This window comes from Tachyglossus aculeatus, chromosome 14 (genome assembly GCF_015852505.1).
Source record: "Tachyglossus aculeatus isolate mTacAcu1 chromosome 14, mTacAcu1.pri, whole genome shotgun sequence".
In the NCBI taxonomy this organism is placed as follows: domain Eukaryota; kingdom Metazoa; phylum Chordata; class Mammalia; order Monotremata; family Tachyglossidae; genus Tachyglossus; species Tachyglossus aculeatus.
Window position 1 is genome coordinate 6,777,950 of NC_052079.1, and position 18,416 is coordinate 6,796,365.

Genomic DNA, 18,416 nt, shown 5'->3' on the forward strand with positions numbered 1-18,416 from the left:
AAGGAGAAAACCGCCCGGGAGAGGGTACTCACAGATTGGCCGGCATCTCTGATCCTGTTGAGGCTTGTGATTTGGAAAGCTACTGCAGGCTTTTATCTGCCTAGGCCATTCTCATCCACATTCGGATCTTGTTCGGTTTGTTTCTAACACTTGAGGATTTTACACAGCCCGAGATGAATGCTTCATTCCCCGTTTCCAAGGAGTAAAGTACTCACGGCGGCCAAAACGGCTTGAATCCAGATCTGTCCTTGATGTCGGATGCTTCTGAAAGGGCCGAGAAAAGTCTTGGGAGTTGCTCCCTGGACTTCTGGGTCAGTTGTGCTGCAAAAGCCTGTGCTATCGGCTGTGCTCTGTTTTGGCCTGAAGCTGTAACTTAGGAAAGAGCGGTTAACCCACCTTCTTCCAGTCTGGAAGATCCTGGTAAGATTCTTGCTAAGGAGAGCAGGGAGATTTTCCCCAACAGGACTGGAGTCCTGTTACTATTTCCTGATGATATGGCTAGTTGAGTCGCCGCAAACTTGTCCTCTGAAAACAAGATACTTATCCCACTGTGAGAGAAATCTTTTCTATGAACCAAAGACACTTTCCCCCCTCGCTATTTCAATAGGGCAGAAACTGTAAGCTCGGTGAGGGCCTGGAATGTGTCTATCAACTCTGTTTTGTATGTTCCCCAAGCACTTGTAGCACTTGTCTCTGTACACAGTAAGTGCTCAATAAGAACCACTGAGTGACTGCAAGAAATTGGGTTTTGTTTGGTATTTGCTACTTGCTTATTTTCTATCAGACACTGAGTGGCAGCAGAAACAAAAACCTTCATTTTTGGGTCGGTCCTAGTAGTCTGGCTTCACTGTTGCATTGGTCTCATTTCCTTTTCAACAAGAAGTTAAAAAAAAAAAAAAAGGCAGGATGTTGCCGAGGAGGAGGGTGATGCGGGTAAATCGATTGATTAATCAAACTAATTAGTTATCTGAAACCCAAAAGGCGGTTCAGAGAACTAAAAACAAACCAAGATTGAGGGGCCCTTCTCCAACGCAGTTTCGGCTCTCTTAACAAAGATGGGGGTTTGTCTAGTGCAGACTTACCTCAACTTTCCTCTCTCTCTCTCGCGTCCAGGAGAGGTGAAGCCCAGGGGGGAGTCAATCTGTAACTCCTCCCCTTATATAACAACTGCAGTATTTTGTAAGCGCTTACTATGTGCCAGGCACTGTACTAAGCACTGGGGTGGCTACAAGCCAATCGGTCCCTGTCCCACGTGGGGTGCACAGTCACACCTTCTCTCCCCCAGGTTCAGGAGCACTCTTTTCTTAGAATGTTTACAAAATATATTCTTGGTTCTGCTTCACCAAAAGGACCGGCCAAGACCACTGTTTCACAGTCTAAAAGGATTTCCATCTCCTTCCCTGCTATTGGGAAAACTATATTGCTGGAGTATTTTGAGGACATTTTCTAATCACAAAAAACCCCAGAACGTTTTGCTAAAGAGCAGATAAACAGAAAGATGGAAACATCAACAGGTAACTGATAACTGAATAACAGATAAACATTACCTCCCAAGTTTCAATTGGATGGTCTTCGAGAGGGCTTAAGTTGGAATGGTTTGCAAGCTGGGAAATAGATGCTATGTCCTTTTTTTCCTCGGCCCCGCACCCCATCCCAAGGTCTAGAAGAAACAGACCCCACCCTGTTTTAAAGAATATAAACACTAAGGCTGCATCTGGGCTACACTCTCCCTCAAGGCTCTTCAGAGACTGCCTGTGGGATAAACGTCCTATTTAAATTTACACCAAATTAATTCTTCCTGACACAAAAATCTACAACCCTTTCTTGTTGGCCATGTTCAGATCAACTGATTATATTCATCTTGGACCTCACACACTGATTGATTGGTATTGTTTAAGGTCGGTCATCATTCAACATGCATTAACTTTTCTTGAAATACCTCTCAAAATACCCTCAGGGTTTGAACTTTTGGTGTGTTACTGTTTGATCGTCAAGTCACTAGGAGTAAAAAATGATTTGATTTTTAAATAGAAACATTCTACTTTATTAAAATCTTGAGAGGGCTAATCTTCACAGTAACCCGGATTTCCTTTGCTCTCAGCTCAAAAAGCTAATGAATGTTTCTCTTACCTATATATGTATATATATATATATATATATATATATATATATATATATATATACACACACACACACACACAAATCCTATCATATATATATATATATATATATACAATCATATATCCTATTATATATATATGATAGGATATATGATTGTATATATATATGATAGGATTTGTATATATATCATATATATCATGAATGAATGTTTCTCTTACCTATATATGTATGTGTATATATATATATATATATATATACAAATCCTATCATATATATACAATCATATATCCTATCATATATATATATACAATCATATATCCTATCATATATATATATATATATGATAGGATTTGTATATATATCATATATATATGATAGGATATATGATTGTATATATATATGATAGGATATATGATTGTATATATATATGATAGGATTTGTATATATATCATATATCATATATATATGCTAGGATATATGATTGTATATATATATATATATATATATATATATATATATATGATAGGAGATATATATATATGATATATATATACAAATCCTGGTGTCTCTGTCTCTCTCTCACCCCCCCCCCCCCAACAACCCCCAAACACAGAAACACACATGCATGCTATTTCCAATAGCCTACTCTCTTCAGTGAACAAAAAGACTGACATCCATAATGCATTTTGGAAATATGAGCTTTTAAAAATAAACCACAGTCCACGGGTGAAGGTACAACTAGAATTTTCTTAGAAAATAATGAAATAAATTCTTATTTACATATCTTACACTTTACTCACAAATCGAGCTATTTCATAAAGTGCATTTCTGGTATCTGGAGTTTCCCGCCGTCCTTTCCTGGGCCCTGCTATTGTAATCTGGGTTTCGCCTTGCCATGATTCGGGTTGTCTGGCAACATTTGTTCATCAAAGGCATAGTGAATGTAATGGTAGATCTCCTCGGCTTTCTGCTGAGTTACTTGTGCGCAAAAAGCAATCGCCTCGAGTGAGCTGAAAAACAAATCATACCTCTAATGACGCTTCTGGCCTCTAAGAGGATTTGAGAACACTGAACAACTGGATATCACAGAAATAAGACCGGCGTCCCAAGGGCCTTCCTTATCCTCTGCGACTAGTTAGTATACTCACTATCAATATAAGAAAAATGATTCATTTTTTCTTTAAAGAAAAACCTTTTCTTCCTAATATTGATTTGGGGGAGGCCAAGGGCACTAAACAAAGTCTTCCTAGTTATCTCTAAGAACTTCAGTTTTGTGAAAATGATTGCTTTCAAAACTGCACATTTTTTTTACAAAAGAAAAGGAATTTCAGGGCTGGAAGGGGAGTAGTCGTAGTAATACAATCGATAATACTGTAATCACATACAGTAAGGATGATACTTTCGTAGCTATGCCCACGTAATTCCCAAGCGTTTAGTCCAGTGCTCTGCACACAGTAAGCGCTCAATAAATACGACTGAATGAATGAATTATGGAGGGAGAACAGAACGGTGTGACTTTACCTGTTGGCCATCTTTTTCACACACGGAAAGTGGTGGCACATGTTCAGCGCAGTGACGTAGCTTATGTTGGGAATCGTCAGGTAGAACTGGAGGATTCCCTGCCTGCTGCCCGTCACTGCTGTTGGCACTTGAATACCAACATTTTTTCTCTGCTCCACTAAAGCCAATTCTTTGAGCAAATCCGCAGTTTCCTCTTGGCAAGAGCTGAAAAGAATTCGGATTCCGGCACTGATTAAGGCCGCCAACAGGCTATCGTAGCTCTTGGTTCTGTGGAACAACCTGGATGTGTCTCCTACAATTCCAAACCGAAATATTTTAACATGAGTTAGGGACACCAACTGTGGTGGCGATAAATAACATCAACCATCACTTCCATCAGGCACTCTGCACTTCTTAAAGAAATCTGATTTTTACATGTAGGATAACAGGCAGAAGCCAAGTACTGGCTCATTGTCTTTTAAGATAAAAAATCTCCCGGTTCTTCAACAGGCATCCAGATATTTCATTTTTCAGAACTGAAGTTGATACATTCTGACTATAATCAATGATAACGCTGATGATGATGACAATAAAGCCATTTCGTTAAGCCTTTAAACTGATGAGCCCAGCAACAAGAAATTCACAAAATCTTTGGAAAGGATTATCCAGCTGCAACTAAAATGATCTGCCTGCACACTAGATTTCATTGCCTTCCATGAGACTGACGGCCAATCTCCCTGTTTTTCACTTACTAATAACTGTGGTACTCACCAAGTACGGTACTAAGTGCTAAGGCAGATACAAGGTAATCGAGGTCAGACTGAGTCCCTGTCCCACAGGAAGAGGGAACAAGTATTTCTGCAGATGAAGAAACTGAGGCCCACACAAGTCAAGCAACTTGCCCTAGATCACACAACAACAGGCAGGTGGCAGAGCCAGGATTAGAACCCATAATCTCTGCCTCTTTCCTTGAGAACACACTGCATCCCTCTGGTCCCTTTTATTTTTATCTCCAAGCCTTTTTCTTTTCTCCTCCATATACCTGGAAAATCCCCACAAACCTTCAGCAAAGACTTTCCCCTTCTCCCTCAAAACCCATTTTCCTCCAGGAAAAGGCTAACCAGTCAGGGCACTGTGGGCAGGAAATGTACTTTCCTGAGCTTTCAGTATAGTGCTCAGCACACAGTAAGTGCCAAGCTGGCTCTCTTCCTCGCCAAGCTAGCTCTCTTCCTCCCGTCAAGGCCCTACTTAGAGCTCACCTCCTCCAGGAGGCCTTCCCAGACTGAGCCCCTTCCTTCCTCTCCCCCTCGTCCCCCTCATCTTACCTCCTTCCCTTCCCCACAGCACCTGTATATATGTTTGTACATATTTATTACTCTATTTATTTATTTTACTTGTGCATATCTATTCTATTTATTTTATTTTGTTAGTATGTTTGGTTTTGTTCTCTGTCTCCCCCTTTTAGACTGTGAGCCCACTGCTGGGTAGGGACTGTCTGTATATGTTACCAACTTGTACTTCCCAAGCACTTATTACAGTGCTCTGCACACAGTAAGCGCTCAATAAATACGATTGATTGATTGATTGATTGATTGATACAAACGTTTGAATGATTACCAACTCTGTTATACTCTCCCAACGACTTAGTATAGCGCTTGGCACACAGTAAGCGTGCAATTGACTGACTGGTCGATTCCAATACCAACCTGTTTTTTCTCGGTCCTTTTCCACAATCACACATATTCTTTCAAACTTGCTTTGCAAGTGCTGAATCCGCTCCACAAGTTTAGTTCTATTCAGACTGTTCAGCAACTCAGACAGAGATTTTCTTTCCACCACCATTCGGTTGCTCACGATATAATCACAGCCACTGAGGGAACACACCTCCACGTCTAATTTATGAACTGCCTTTAGGGAAGAAATGATTTCCGAGCCGGACGAGATCTCCCGGCAATCTACCAGAATACAGGTTTGTTTTCTTTGGTCCATTGCGACATCGGGCCGACCCGAGCGTTCTTCTGGAAGGGAGCCACATAAAGCAGAAGTGTACGGCTCAACAGCCTTCAGAGAGCCATCTCCCTGCATAAAAAATCAAGGGGGGTTAAAAATCGAGATCAGAAACTTATGTCGGTCTTCCTGGACCGAGAAAAGGCATCTAGCTCATTTGGGAAAATCAGTTTTCTTTTTTTCCGCACACTGCCATTCGGAAACTCTGACGGCTCTTGTAAAGACGGTTAGCGTGCAACAAGGAGAGAATCTCCGCTATTAGATGATACGCGTTATTCATGCGCACATACTTTTTAGCATCTGCCACAACTTGGGTTCAAAAAATAGTGACTGCTATAGGCCTGTGCAAGTTTTTCCTCTCTTTCACGTCATACCTTGAGTTTCCCTGAACGACGCCCGCCGTCTCTTCCCGAATCGGCTGTGACTGCAGCCGGCAAGGCACAGATCACATCATCCCTATGATCGGGCTGGAAATCAACCACTTCGGAGACGGCAGCCTTTAACCCGAGCGGATTTGGCTTATGGGTCAGTGACTGAGGAGCACCACTCTGACTCGTGTTGGCTTGTGGCTCCATAGAAGGGCCAGGCGGCAAACGGGACGCAGAACAGTCCCCCTGAAGCTCCTTCTTGCTCGAATTGGGACCCGCTGTCGCATTGGACTCGGGTTTATCGCTAGCATTGTCCTCCTCCTCGCTAGAATCATCAATAACAATAATTCTGGATAATTTCTTCCTTGGCAATTCACGGGCTTGCTTCAGTTTCACCGCTCGCCGAGTCTGGTATTTTTTCCGGATGCCGGTAAAGCATTCTTCGTTGAGTAGGTTGAAGTCAACGCATATCTCTTCACCTGAATCGCTTTTACAAAGGGCTTCCTCTTCCTCCTCCACACAGAAGCTGTCTTCTACATAAGCCTCATCTTGCTCAGGAATCTAGACAGAGAAGGTCCGTCCTTTAACAGTGACATTTTGCATTCCCGTCAGTTCAGCTCAAGCCTGGTTGGTATCTGACATTCAGTTCACATCTACAGTACAATAGGCACTGAGGAGAAATATCAGAGACGCGAAATGGATGTATCTGTATTTTAGGGCAGCCGAAGAATAGAATTTGTAATAAGAGAAATACTCGCTTTACTGGCACCTTATAATTTGAGAACAAATTTTAGGCATGGATGCTAACAGACACCCCACTTGTTCATCTTATTTTAAAGCTAAGAAGATTTTACTAATACGATAATGCACCCTGTTCAGCTGCAGGCTTCCATGACCTGTCCTATACTGAGTGACAGCAGAGTGTCTGTGAATCCATTCCAATTTCCCATTAATAGATCGTAGAAGTCTTGAAAGATTAAGGCCACGAGGCATAGAGCCAGGCCCTGTCTGCCCAGGGCTGCTGAATTACTGACTAATTGGTCTAGTCTAGGCTGAAAGTGACTCGGAAACCTCACTAGCCCACTTTCCTGACTTAGTCAAGGCCCTAAAGGAAGTTTGGAGCTACAGTTTTAAAATGTCACTGTCAAATTCCCCCAGAAAATTGCTCCACCGTTCCCATCAAATATACCAATTCCAACATCTGTCAATCCCTATGGTTGGAAAATTCATTCTTAGTTTGCTATAATTCCTACCTGAGAGAAAATGGTGGTCACATCACGTCTCTTGTGCACCATTTTATACTTATTGCTCATCCATGGACTGCGCACAGATTTTAGATAAACACCTTCCATCTCAGAATCTGAGAGAGAGAGAGAGAGAGACGCGGAGAGTCAAAAGAATCCCCAAAAGGCAATAATATACATTACTGAATTGGTAACGAATTGGTAATTCCTTCCTCTCCCCCTCGTCCCCCTCTCCAACCCCCCCCCATCTTACCTCCTTCCCTTCCCCACAGCACCTGTATATATGTATATATGTTTGTACATATTTATTACTCTATTTATTTATTTATTTTACTTGTACATGTCTGTTCTATTTATTTTATTTTGTTGGTATGTTTGGTTTTGTTCTCTGTCTCCCCCTTTTAGACTGTGAGCCCGCTGTTGGGTAGGGACTGTCTCCATGTGTTGCCAACTTGTACTTCCCAAGCACTTAGTACAGTGCTCTGCACACAGTAAGCTCTCAATAAATACGATTGATTGATTGATTGGTAAAGCCTATTGGTAAAATGTCTGACCTAACACAAATCTTTACAGACTACTCACTGGAAAAAATTTTACCCCTCCTCCAAGAAAACTGCTCCCACACGCACGCACTCACAGATTTCACCACCAGCGGCGGAACCTCTGAGTACAAAAAGACAACTATTTATATACCCCCCACCCCTCCAAATGATTATGACATTGTTTATGGCTAAAATCCAGTTTGCGATGAAATTATAATGGAAAACCAAGCCAAATCATATTTCCAAACAAAATCCAAGTGAGAGCTTGATGTCTCTACCATTTAAAACCTGGGAAAGTTGAGTTCCATCATTAAGGAATTCAAGGAGCATGGGGTCCTGTTCATTTTCGGAGTCATCACTTTCATCTGACGAAACAGTGTCCCCATCTCCCTGGGAAAGCTCTGCCTCTTCATCTAAAAACTGCCTCCCTGCAGACTAAGAAAAATGAAGATTAGTGACGAAGCCCCTTCCTTCAGCACCTCGGGACATTCTTCTTAAAATCAGTTCTAGGGAAGCAGTTTAATGACCCTGCAGAACACTCCCAATTAGGTTTTTGAAACTAAATGTGTCAAGTATGGAACAGGAAGGAAGGTCCGGAAGAAATGACTAGGAAAATAATGTGAACAGTCTGCCTCAATGTCAAATGAGAGGGGGGGGAAACAACAGAGTAGTTTACTAAACGATCAACAGCTGTTTTTAGCAATTTATTTTTAAAAGGAAACTTCAGCCTCAGGGTGCACTGTACTGTTCCCTTTACTTACTACATCTCCTTCGCTCACATTGAGGCTACACACCGAGGCAAACGTTGGAAAGATTGCCTCAAGAAAAACGCAGGAAAAGGTTAAATAGGGAGAAACCTCAGCGTGGTTCAGTGGAAAGAGCACGGGCTTTGGAGTCAGAGATCATGGGTTCAAATCCCGGCTCTGCCAATTGTCAGCTGTGTGACTTTGGGCAAGTCACTTAACTTCTCTGTGCCTCGGGCACCTCATCTGTAAAATGGGGATTAAGACTGTGAGCCCCCTGTGGGACAATCTGATCACCTTGTAACCTCCCCAGCGCTTAGAACAGTGCTTCGCACATAGTAAGCACTTAATAAATGCCATTATTATTATTATAACTGACCCATTTTGCCTCATATAGGGAAAAATGTAAAGGGGAGACCTTCTGGCGTGTGTTTTATCAACAAAAATTCTACAAGTAATGTGACCTAACAAGGTTTACTGATGGGATTTGCTTGTGGGCCCATAAAACCAAATCTATTTGAGTCAAAAGAAAAAAAAATGTATTTTTTCCTCTAAAAAGATTCTTCCTGCTCGCATTGTAGGCATGAAGAACAGCGAGTTGGGGTTAAAGGCTCAAGAACATTCTTTCCCTGGTGGCCTTGATTTAAAGCCAGGAAGTTTTAAAATGGTCAAAATATCACTTTCATCTGTTGTTTGTGCCTGAATGTATCAATGTTGCCAACTTGTACTTCCCAAGCGCTTAGTACAGTGCTCTGCACACAGTAAGCGCTCAATAAATACGATTGAATGAATGAATGAATGAATGAATGAATATGGTCTCCAGACAGCAAGCTGGAGGCGGGCAGAAAACCTATCTACCAACTGTGTTGTACTGTCCTCTCCCAAGTGTTCGGTGCAGTGCTCTGCACTCAGTAAGTGCTCAAATACAATTGGTTAAATTCCAAATGCTACTGTTTTGACATATTTCATCTCCTCAAACAGCAAGAAAGGGTTTCACTGAACTTGGCGGTTTCCATTATAATGAGAAGTAAAAATATCCTCAGGTTACACTGTTGAAAATCTAAATTTGAAGCCTCAAAAATCTTTTTTAATTGTTTTTTCATTCATTTGTGCTCCGGAAAGAGAGAAAATCAAAATGACAGCAGCCAAGTCATTCCTCTTGATAGCAACTCCATTTAACAATGTAACCTTATTTAAATAGAAATTCAATGAAATCTATTTCTTGGCACCTTAATATCCCTCCCCAAAAGAGCCATTAGTTGAGAATTTTGCTCCAACCTTCAGGTGTAGATGGTTTTTTTCAGCTCGAGCACCACTTCGAAAATGCTTGTTGTCGCTCTTGAAGTTCCTATTCTGAGGTCTGGCTGGCTTTTGAAAATCCGCACTCTCATCACTAGAAGATTCTGACTGGAATGACAGAATAAGTGTTTGTGGAACAAAAGAGGTCACTGATCATAGGGGGCTGCTATTTATTGCATTCTTTCAAGTTTTCCCAAGATCAATCAATCAATCGTATTTATTGAGCGCTTACTGCGTGCAGAGCACTGTACTAAGCGCTTGGGAAGTACAAGTTGGCAACATATAGAGACGGTCCCTACCCAACAGTGGGCTCACAGTCTAGAAGGTAGACTTCTAGATATATAGAAGATATATATATATCTACATATAGATATAGGTATCTATAGATATCTATATCTATAGATATATGGGTATATATATCTATAGATATATAGATATCTATATCTATATGGATATCTATATCTATAGCTATAGACATATCTATCTTCTATATCTATAGCTATAGATATATATCGATATATATCTATAGCTATAGATATATATGGATATACATCTATTATATCTAGATATACTATAGTATACTATACTATATATAGATATATCTATAGCTATAGACATATATCTATCTTCTATATCTATAGCTATAGATATATATCGATATATATCCATAGCTATAGATATATATCGATATATATCTATTGTATCTAGATATACTATAGTATACTATACTATATCTATAGCTATATATATAGAGGATAGATATATATCTTCTAGATATATAGAAGATATTACTTCTATGATCTTAAAACTCTTCCTTTAAAATACTGCACCAACCTTTTTTGGAAATTACTTTTCATTGAGGGTGGAAAAAAATACAAAGACAAAGGATCCGATCCCAAGACTCCACCTTCCAGAGTGAGAGATTTAACATGTAAAAGGCTCATTTGCTTTGGACTTCTTCTCTTCTTTGTGTCTTGGAGGAGGCAGAGGAGAAAGGGCCCTTGGCCAGTATGAGGGGAGCCACTGGTGAGGGATTTCTCCTCTGCTGCAGAAGGGAAGATCAGGGAGGGAGGGAGAAACAGAGACAAGTGCCAGACGCCAGCCAGCTCACACAGGCTCTGCAGCATATCACCTGGAGGCCTGGTGCACTGTGTCTGTTGGGGGAGTCAAGGAGGAAGACATGTCACAGAATCTGCGGAGACCTGAGTTCTAATCCCGGCTCCTTCACTTGTCTGCTCTGTGACTGTGACCAAGTCACTTCACTTCTCTTGGGCTCAGTTACCTCATCTGGAAAACGGGGGTGAAGACTGTGTGTCCCACATGGGACAGCAACTGTGTCCCATCTGATTAGTTTGTACCAACCGCGGGGCTTAGTACGGTGCCTGGCACATAGTATGTGCTTAACAAATAGCATTAAAAAAAATTTTCCCCACAATGTGATTTTCCCCACAGACTTGTGTAAAGGGAAAATCGGCAACTGTGTATTTCGATTTAACTGCGACAATCCCCAGTCCTTGATCTGTCCTCCTGGTGGAGGTCCCCCAGTGTCTTTTCTCTGGAGCAGCAGTTCTACGTTCTTTCTAAAAAGCACATCTACTTACACCAGCAAATCCACCAAGAAAAATGACTGTTTTAACTATTTTTTACTAATGCCCCTCACTTCCCTAATGTGAAAATAGGATATTGCACAGCAGAGGATGGGTGGGCTGGTGAACTGAACTTGGAAATCATCTGCAGACAGAGAGCAGAGTAGCCCAAACCACGGACGGCTCCCTTCCTGAGTCTTAAAGTCATTTCTACCCCTAACCTCAAATTAAAGCAAAGCTGTGGGGCATAATAAAAAACAGATTCAGTTTACCCCCCTTTGTAAGGTCTACATCTGATGTATTAGATAGATTTGTTTGAATAGAAAATAGTCCCTCCACACTGCAACACTACAGACATTTCAAAAGTAAAGAGAGATGGTCTTAAACAAAAATTTCAACCAGGGAGGACTCACTGTGTTTAATGGACGTCTCCGTTTTTTGACGACATGAAGAGGAGAATCAACATCACTCTTATTCGAACCCTTGACGAACAGATAACAGAAAATGTCAAGAAAGAAGACTGCTTTATGGTTGTTTCTGTTACTTTTGTTATTGACTAACTCACCTCAGGGGATTGCAAGACATCTCTCTTCTTTTTCTCACTTTTTCTTTGGAAAGCCACATCATCGTCACTTTCACTGCTACTTCCTATTAAGAAGGAATAAAAAAGTAACTTGTTTAAAAAAAAATTTCTACAATCAGAAAGTAAATGGCTTGAGGGGCAACATACACAGAATCACTTCACAGTTGCCGTTATAATTTTCTCTGGCAATCCCCACATTCTATCTGTTCTCTAAAAAGAGTCTTTATTTTGGACAAATGAAAAATACCTTACCAGGCAGAAATACTGAGGTAATTCCCAAGTTGCCTTTTCTCCCCCTGGGAGAACAGAGCTATCTTTACACTGATGAAAAGATGACTAAAGTAATTCCAGGATACCTAGATCTATCATTTATTCATTCATTCGTATTTATTGAGCACTTTCTGTGTGCAGAGCACCGTACTAAGCGCCTGGAAAGTACAATTCAGCAATAGAGATGATCCCTGCCCACAACGGGCTTACAGTCTAGAAGGGGGGAGACAGACATCAGAACAAGTAAACAGGTATCAATACCATTTATTATGGGGGGGGGGAAAAGCCACAAGAACACTTTTAAATGAAAAGACAGAATTTGGGACTAATCAGAGGTGCCCACTAAAATTGAGAGTGTGTGCCAAATTTAATGTAAAGATTACCATTACATGCTTTTTATGGTATTTGTTAAGCACTTCCTACGTGTCAGGCACTCCACACAGCTCTGGGGTAAATACGAGGTAATCAAGTTGGACACAGTCCCTGTCCCAGTGGAGTTCAATCCCAATTTTACAGAGGAGGTAACTGGTGCACAGAGAAATTAAGTAACTTGCCCAAGATCACACAGCAGACAAATGGCAGAGCCGGGATTAGGACCCAGATCTTTCCTGATTCCTAGGCCCATGCTCTATTCACTAGGCCAAGCTGCTTCCCTAGGATAAAAACCTAATATTAGACATTTCTCGCAAGGTAACTGGCTCAATATTAAGTTCAAAAATGTGCTACAATATCTGTTAAATTTTGCCTTCCCCACAAGTGTCTAGCAATGTTATACTCGTTTCAAGGTATCAATCAATCGTATTTATTGAGCGCTTACTGTGTGCAGAGCACTGTACTAAGCGCATGGGAAGTACAAGCTGGCAACATATAGAGACAGTCCCTCTTGATCGCTTTTTCCGAATAAAAGAACTGCAGAGCAAAATGATTTGTAAATGTACGTTTCTTAAAAAGGCCCAGGAGGAATGTGTCCAGTGTGCAATGATGCGGATCGACTTGGCAAAATTTTCAAACGCTTTGAAATTGATTTCCAAATCTATTAAGAGTAACGTTACTGCTGAGGATTCAGGATTACTGCTGATTCACAATTCAGCAAATTGTGAAATCATAACCCTACGTTTCTTAGACAACGCACTAAATCTAAAAAGACAATTCTTTTCAAAGCAAAGATGCACTAACCCTTTCCAACTACTCACTGAAAAATTCCAAGTAACAAATTTAGTTTTGAAGGGCTCTCTGGTATAGAATTACAATACGATCAGGCAGTTTCCTACACCCAACCCCACACTCTGCTCCTCTATGCCAACCCATTCGCTGTACCTCAAACTTGTCTATCTCACCACCAACTCCTTGACCACATCCTCCCGCTGGCCAGGACCTCCCTCCCCTCTCATAAACAACAGACCACCAATTTCCTCACCTTCAAAATCTCCTAAAATCATATCTCCTCTAAGAGGCCTTCCTTAAGCTCTCATTTCTCCTATTCGCCCTTCCTTCTGCATCACCTACTCGCTTGGATCTGTCTCCCTTAGGCACAACATATTTTACCCCACCCTCAGCCTGACAACACTTTTGTTCATATTCGTCTTTCGTGCCATCTTCCCATCTGAAATGTATTTTAATGCCTGTCTCTCCCTCTAGACCGTAAACTCTGTCGACAGGGATTGTGCCTACCAACTCCGTTCGTTGTATTATACTCTCCCAAATGCCTAGTAGAGTGCTCTGCATTCAGTAAGTGCTCAGTAAATACCATTGATTGATTGATTTAGGTATTAGAGAGTTCAGTTTGAAATATCAGGATGCATACAGATGGCACCAAGGATTAAAGGAGGGGTTTTTTTAAACGGTATCTGTTAGGCACTTATTATGTGCCAGGCACAGTACTAAGTGCTGGGGTAAGATACAAGGTAATCAGGTTGGACACAGTCCATATTCCACATGGCACTCACAGTCTCAATCTCCATTTTACAAACGAGGTAATTGAGGCCCAGGAAAGTTAAGTGACTTGCCTAAGGTCACAGAGCAGGCATGTGGCAGAGCCGAGATCAGAATTCAGGTCCTCTAACCGCCAGGGCTGGTCTTTTTCCACTAGAGAACACTGCTTCTCACTTCTCAACCCCGATTTCAACTCAGAATTTAAGACATTGGGCTTTTAGCACGGCCTAATGGATAGCGCACGGGCCTGCGAATCAGAAGAACCTGTAAAATCTATTCTATCCTCATCAGAGAGTGTGTAGTCCCCCTACCAGATTTGATTTCTTTGATCAAATTTTAAATGAGACAGAATCTTTACCTTTCACAATAAAAGGACCAGCCTCATGCAATCTTACATGAGTGTTGCTTTTCACTTTTTCTGTGCCTAGTCCGGGATTCTCAAAAGCTGAATTTAAAACTTTTTTGATACTTCTTGGATTTACTCTATGCCTATGAGTAGCTGGGGTTTGAAGTACTTTCTGTCCAGTCTTGGAAGATGAATTCATTGCATCTGGTCTGCAGGACGGAGTGCTCCCCATCTTTTCAACTCCCAATGAAGAAAATGATGTAGCAGCGACGGCATTATCAGGAGATCCGAATTCCCTTTCTTTTGCTTCACTCAGAGGAGAAAACTCCGGATCAAATGGTTTGGATCGTTTTTCTGAACCCCTACGATGATTTTGAAGGGTTAATGGGGTAGAAAATACTGTTTGAGTCTCACTTCCATTATGACCCCAAGGTGAGGATGCCTTACTTAATTTAAAATCTGTACCCTTCATATTTTTGCAATCCGCAGGGCTCCCAGAAAGATAATTTGGTTTCTCAACATCAATTGGATCCACATCTGCTGCCTGCTCTAGGATTTCATCGTCGGAATCCGGCAGGCAAAACCCTAAATCAAAGGTAATAGAAAATAATTCTTTAGAGTTGTCATATGCTTCACCATTCTGCAGTTTGCTCTCGTTCTCACCCCAAAAGTTTTCAGAAGATTCCCGGATTTCAGGGTTGTTCTCTAGTGGATTTCTGGATTCGGAATCATTGCCTTCAATCTGTTCATTAGAAAAGGGGGAATGAAAGGCAAGAGGAACTTCTTCTGCTGCAGCTCTGTCTGGGGTCAATAAAATCCTGCAGCTACTGCTGAGATGAGAAGGGCTTTTGTTGTGAAATTCATCATCGGCATCTTCAAATAATCTTATGCTGTCTTGATCGATTTCCAATCCTTCCACATGGCTTCCACAAGCTCCATTATGCCTTTCTCCATTTAAGGTTTTTGGTGAAACACTGTTTGTCTGAATGTGATTTTCCACTTCCAGATCTTCGCCTTCGACATCTACGTTCGCTTCATCGTCACATTCAAATATATCATCCCAGCTCGGCCTGTCATGCAACGCGTCAGAGGAGAGATTTGGTTTTGAAAGTTGGCTGTTTTGGGGCAATTTTAATTCCCAGCTCAGTTGAGTGTGTATAGTTGAATGAGCCCCAAGATGGATGGGGCTGCCGTTTTGAAATTGCTCTGCGCTGGGGAAGGAGGGGTTGCTTTGTAAAGCAAGAACTTGGAGTCCGCCATCTTCAAAATCAGAGCTTTCACTTAGAGGAGGGGGAGACCGTGACAGAAATCTTTCGACATTAGCAAGCATTTCCTGGGTCAATGAGTGGCCACCTTGATAAAACTCAGCAGCTGCTCCAGCTGAAAACAGTTCTTCTTCCGGAGGGTAAAACATGCTGGATGAAGCAGATGAGTTCTCTCCAGCAAAGCTGTTATAACCAGAATCTGCGCACTTACTGGTCATTGAGAAATGACCCTCACATGACCGCCCACCTGCCAAAGTCTCAGCTTTTTCACTAGCCTCGCCTTGGACCGTCATTTGCTCCGCGGTGGGCTCCATTTTACCCTCCTGGAGACCGCCCCGAAGTGAATGTTCAGCAGGAGAGCGAACTGGAGTTATCGAGGATTTAACACCCCCATCGGTGTTTTCCTCAGTGGGCTGCGCTTTTTCCACTTCCGCCAGGATTGTTCTTCGCCCGGGCTGTGGTGTTCCGGAGGCTCTGAGCCCAGCTGGCGGTTCGGACAGGGACGTCTGTCCATCAGCGGACCCGATGAACGGGGATGACGGCTCGCCGATCCCTTCCCTCTGTGGCTTGGCGGGGCCGGAGATGGGAAGGGCACAGCTCCGCCTCAGATCACTCGCTGGGAAAGTAACGTCCTCCATTTGCAAATACGGTTTAATTTCCAGGTCGTAGCTACATTCCCCCTGTGGAGAAAGAGGAAGATATAGAAAAATCAATGAAGTGGTGACCTTGCTGACTCCCCTCCCTGCCACACTCCAAACTGGGCTGTCTCAGTTGAGCACTTTAAAAACCACTAAGCCCCAAAGAACATGTGGCCAAAGTAAAACAATCCCCTAGTATTTTCAAGAGCTTCTTTTTTCTGACTTTTTCCCCCCCAGGAGCTCTTTCCTATGAAGCCTCAGAATTCAAAGGGAAACTACGGGTGACCTTCCGGTGACAGGAGGTTAAGTAAGTGGATAAGATGTAAAGGGGAGGGAGGACGAGTCAAAATTAGGAAGGGTAAATAGGTGGAGCAGTGCTAATAGCCATGAGCCCACTGATGGGTAGGGACTGTCTCTATATGTTGCCAATTTGTACTTTCCAAGCGCTTAGTACAGTGCTCTGCACATAGTAAGCGCTCAATAAATACAATTGATGATGATGATGATGATTAACAGAGTACAGTCAATACTGTGGACTAAGCACTTGGGAGAGTCTAATACAGTTGGTGGACATGGTCCCTGCACAACAGACACTCAATGCAAACCGTGTGTTGGACAAAATAGTTTTCCTTTTTTTGTGGAAAAAGGACACACACCCACACCCCCCACACCCCGGCCAAAGTGAAATGGCACAGGGTACACTATTAGAAAGCAGAAAGGGAAGCAGTGTGGCCTAGTGGAAAGAGCATGAGTTTGGGAATGAGAGGACCTGTGTTCTAATCCTGGCTCCGCCATTTACTGCTGAGTGACCTTGAGCAAGTCACTTTCCTTCGCCTGCAAATTGAGGATCCAATACCTGTTCTCCCTCCTACTTAGATTGAGTCCCATGTGGGACCTGATTATCTTGGATCTACCCCAGTGCTTAGTGTATAATAAGCGCATAACAAATACCATGATTATTCTCATTATTACTATTACTACTAGGAGGGGAGAGAACTGATTTAGTACCTCACTCTTGAAAAATACTATGCAATCCAAAAATTGAAGAGATTATAATCAATCAATCAATCGTATTTATTGAGCACTTACTGTGTGCAGAGCACTGTACTAAGCGCTTGGGAAGTACAAGTTGGCAACATATAGAGACGGTCCCTACCCAACAGTGGGCTCACAGTCTAGAAGGGGGAGACAGAGAACAAAACAGAACATATTAACAAAATAAAATAAATAGAATAAATATGTACAAGTAAAATAAATGGAGTAATAAATACGTGCAAACATATACACATATATGCAGGTGCTGTGGGGAAGGTAAGGAGGTATAAGAAATGGTAGCTGGCTTTAAAGGACAGTTGATGTCTTTTATATTAAAAAAAAAGTTATTCCACGGTTTCTGCGTGAATGCTTTTATAAAATGATAGCTATGCACAACAGACACCCACTAACTCCTGTATGAAAACACTAGCATTGGAACCCCAATAAGGCACATAAAAGGTACCAGGTGCCTGGGCTGTTTTCTGTAAACAACATGTTTATCACTGAAATCTTCTATGCTGTGCCCTAAATTCCACTGAGGAAGAAGCAGCATGGCTCAGTGGAAAGAGCCTGGGCTTTGGAGTCAAAGGTCATGGGTTCAAATCCCGACCCTCCCAATTGTCAGCTGTGTGACTTTGGGCAAGTCACAACTTCTCTGTGCCTCAGTTACCTCATCTGTAAAATGGGGATTAAGACTGTGAGCCCCCCGTGGGGCAACCTGATCACCTTGTAATCTCCCCAGCGCTTAGAACAGTGCTTTGCACATAGTAAGCGCTTAAGAAATACCATCATTATCACTATTATCATTACCTAACTCCTCTAATTGGTCAGAAGGAAGTCCAAGCTTAGGCCAAATCAAACTGCTCATAGGTAGTGAAACAAAAGGAGTCACAGATACTGTCTGTGCCCTGAAGGCAGTAAGCGCTCAATAAAGAGC

The 18,416-nt window shown here is 42.0% G+C and overlaps 1 protein-coding gene across 1 annotated transcript in view; it reads right to left on the reverse strand.

The window, feature by feature from the left end:
* FANCM (FA complementation group M) overlaps window positions 1-18,416 on the reverse strand; it is a 58,798-nt gene that overhangs the window by 17,019 nt on the left and 23,363 nt on the right. The window contains exons 14-23 of the mRNA XM_038756000.1: window positions 14,554-16,486; window positions 11,976-12,058; window positions 11,824-11,892; window positions 9,804-9,932; window positions 8,061-8,217; window positions 7,250-7,356; window positions 6,003-6,557; window positions 5,328-5,700; window positions 3,643-3,934; window positions 2,922-3,131 (exon numbers count right to left, since the gene is read on the reverse strand). Of these exons, the coding sequence (XP_038611928.1) occupies window positions 2,990-3,131; window positions 3,643-3,934; window positions 5,328-5,700; window positions 6,003-6,557; window positions 7,250-7,356; window positions 8,061-8,217; window positions 9,804-9,932; window positions 11,824-11,892; window positions 11,976-12,058; window positions 14,554-16,486 (3,840 nt within the window). The 3' untranslated portion in view covers window positions 2,922-2,989. The remainder of the gene's footprint in view (window positions 1-2,921; window positions 3,132-3,642; window positions 3,935-5,327; window positions 5,701-6,002; window positions 6,558-7,249; window positions 7,357-8,060; window positions 8,218-9,803; window positions 9,933-11,823; window positions 11,893-11,975; window positions 12,059-14,553; window positions 16,487-18,416) is intronic.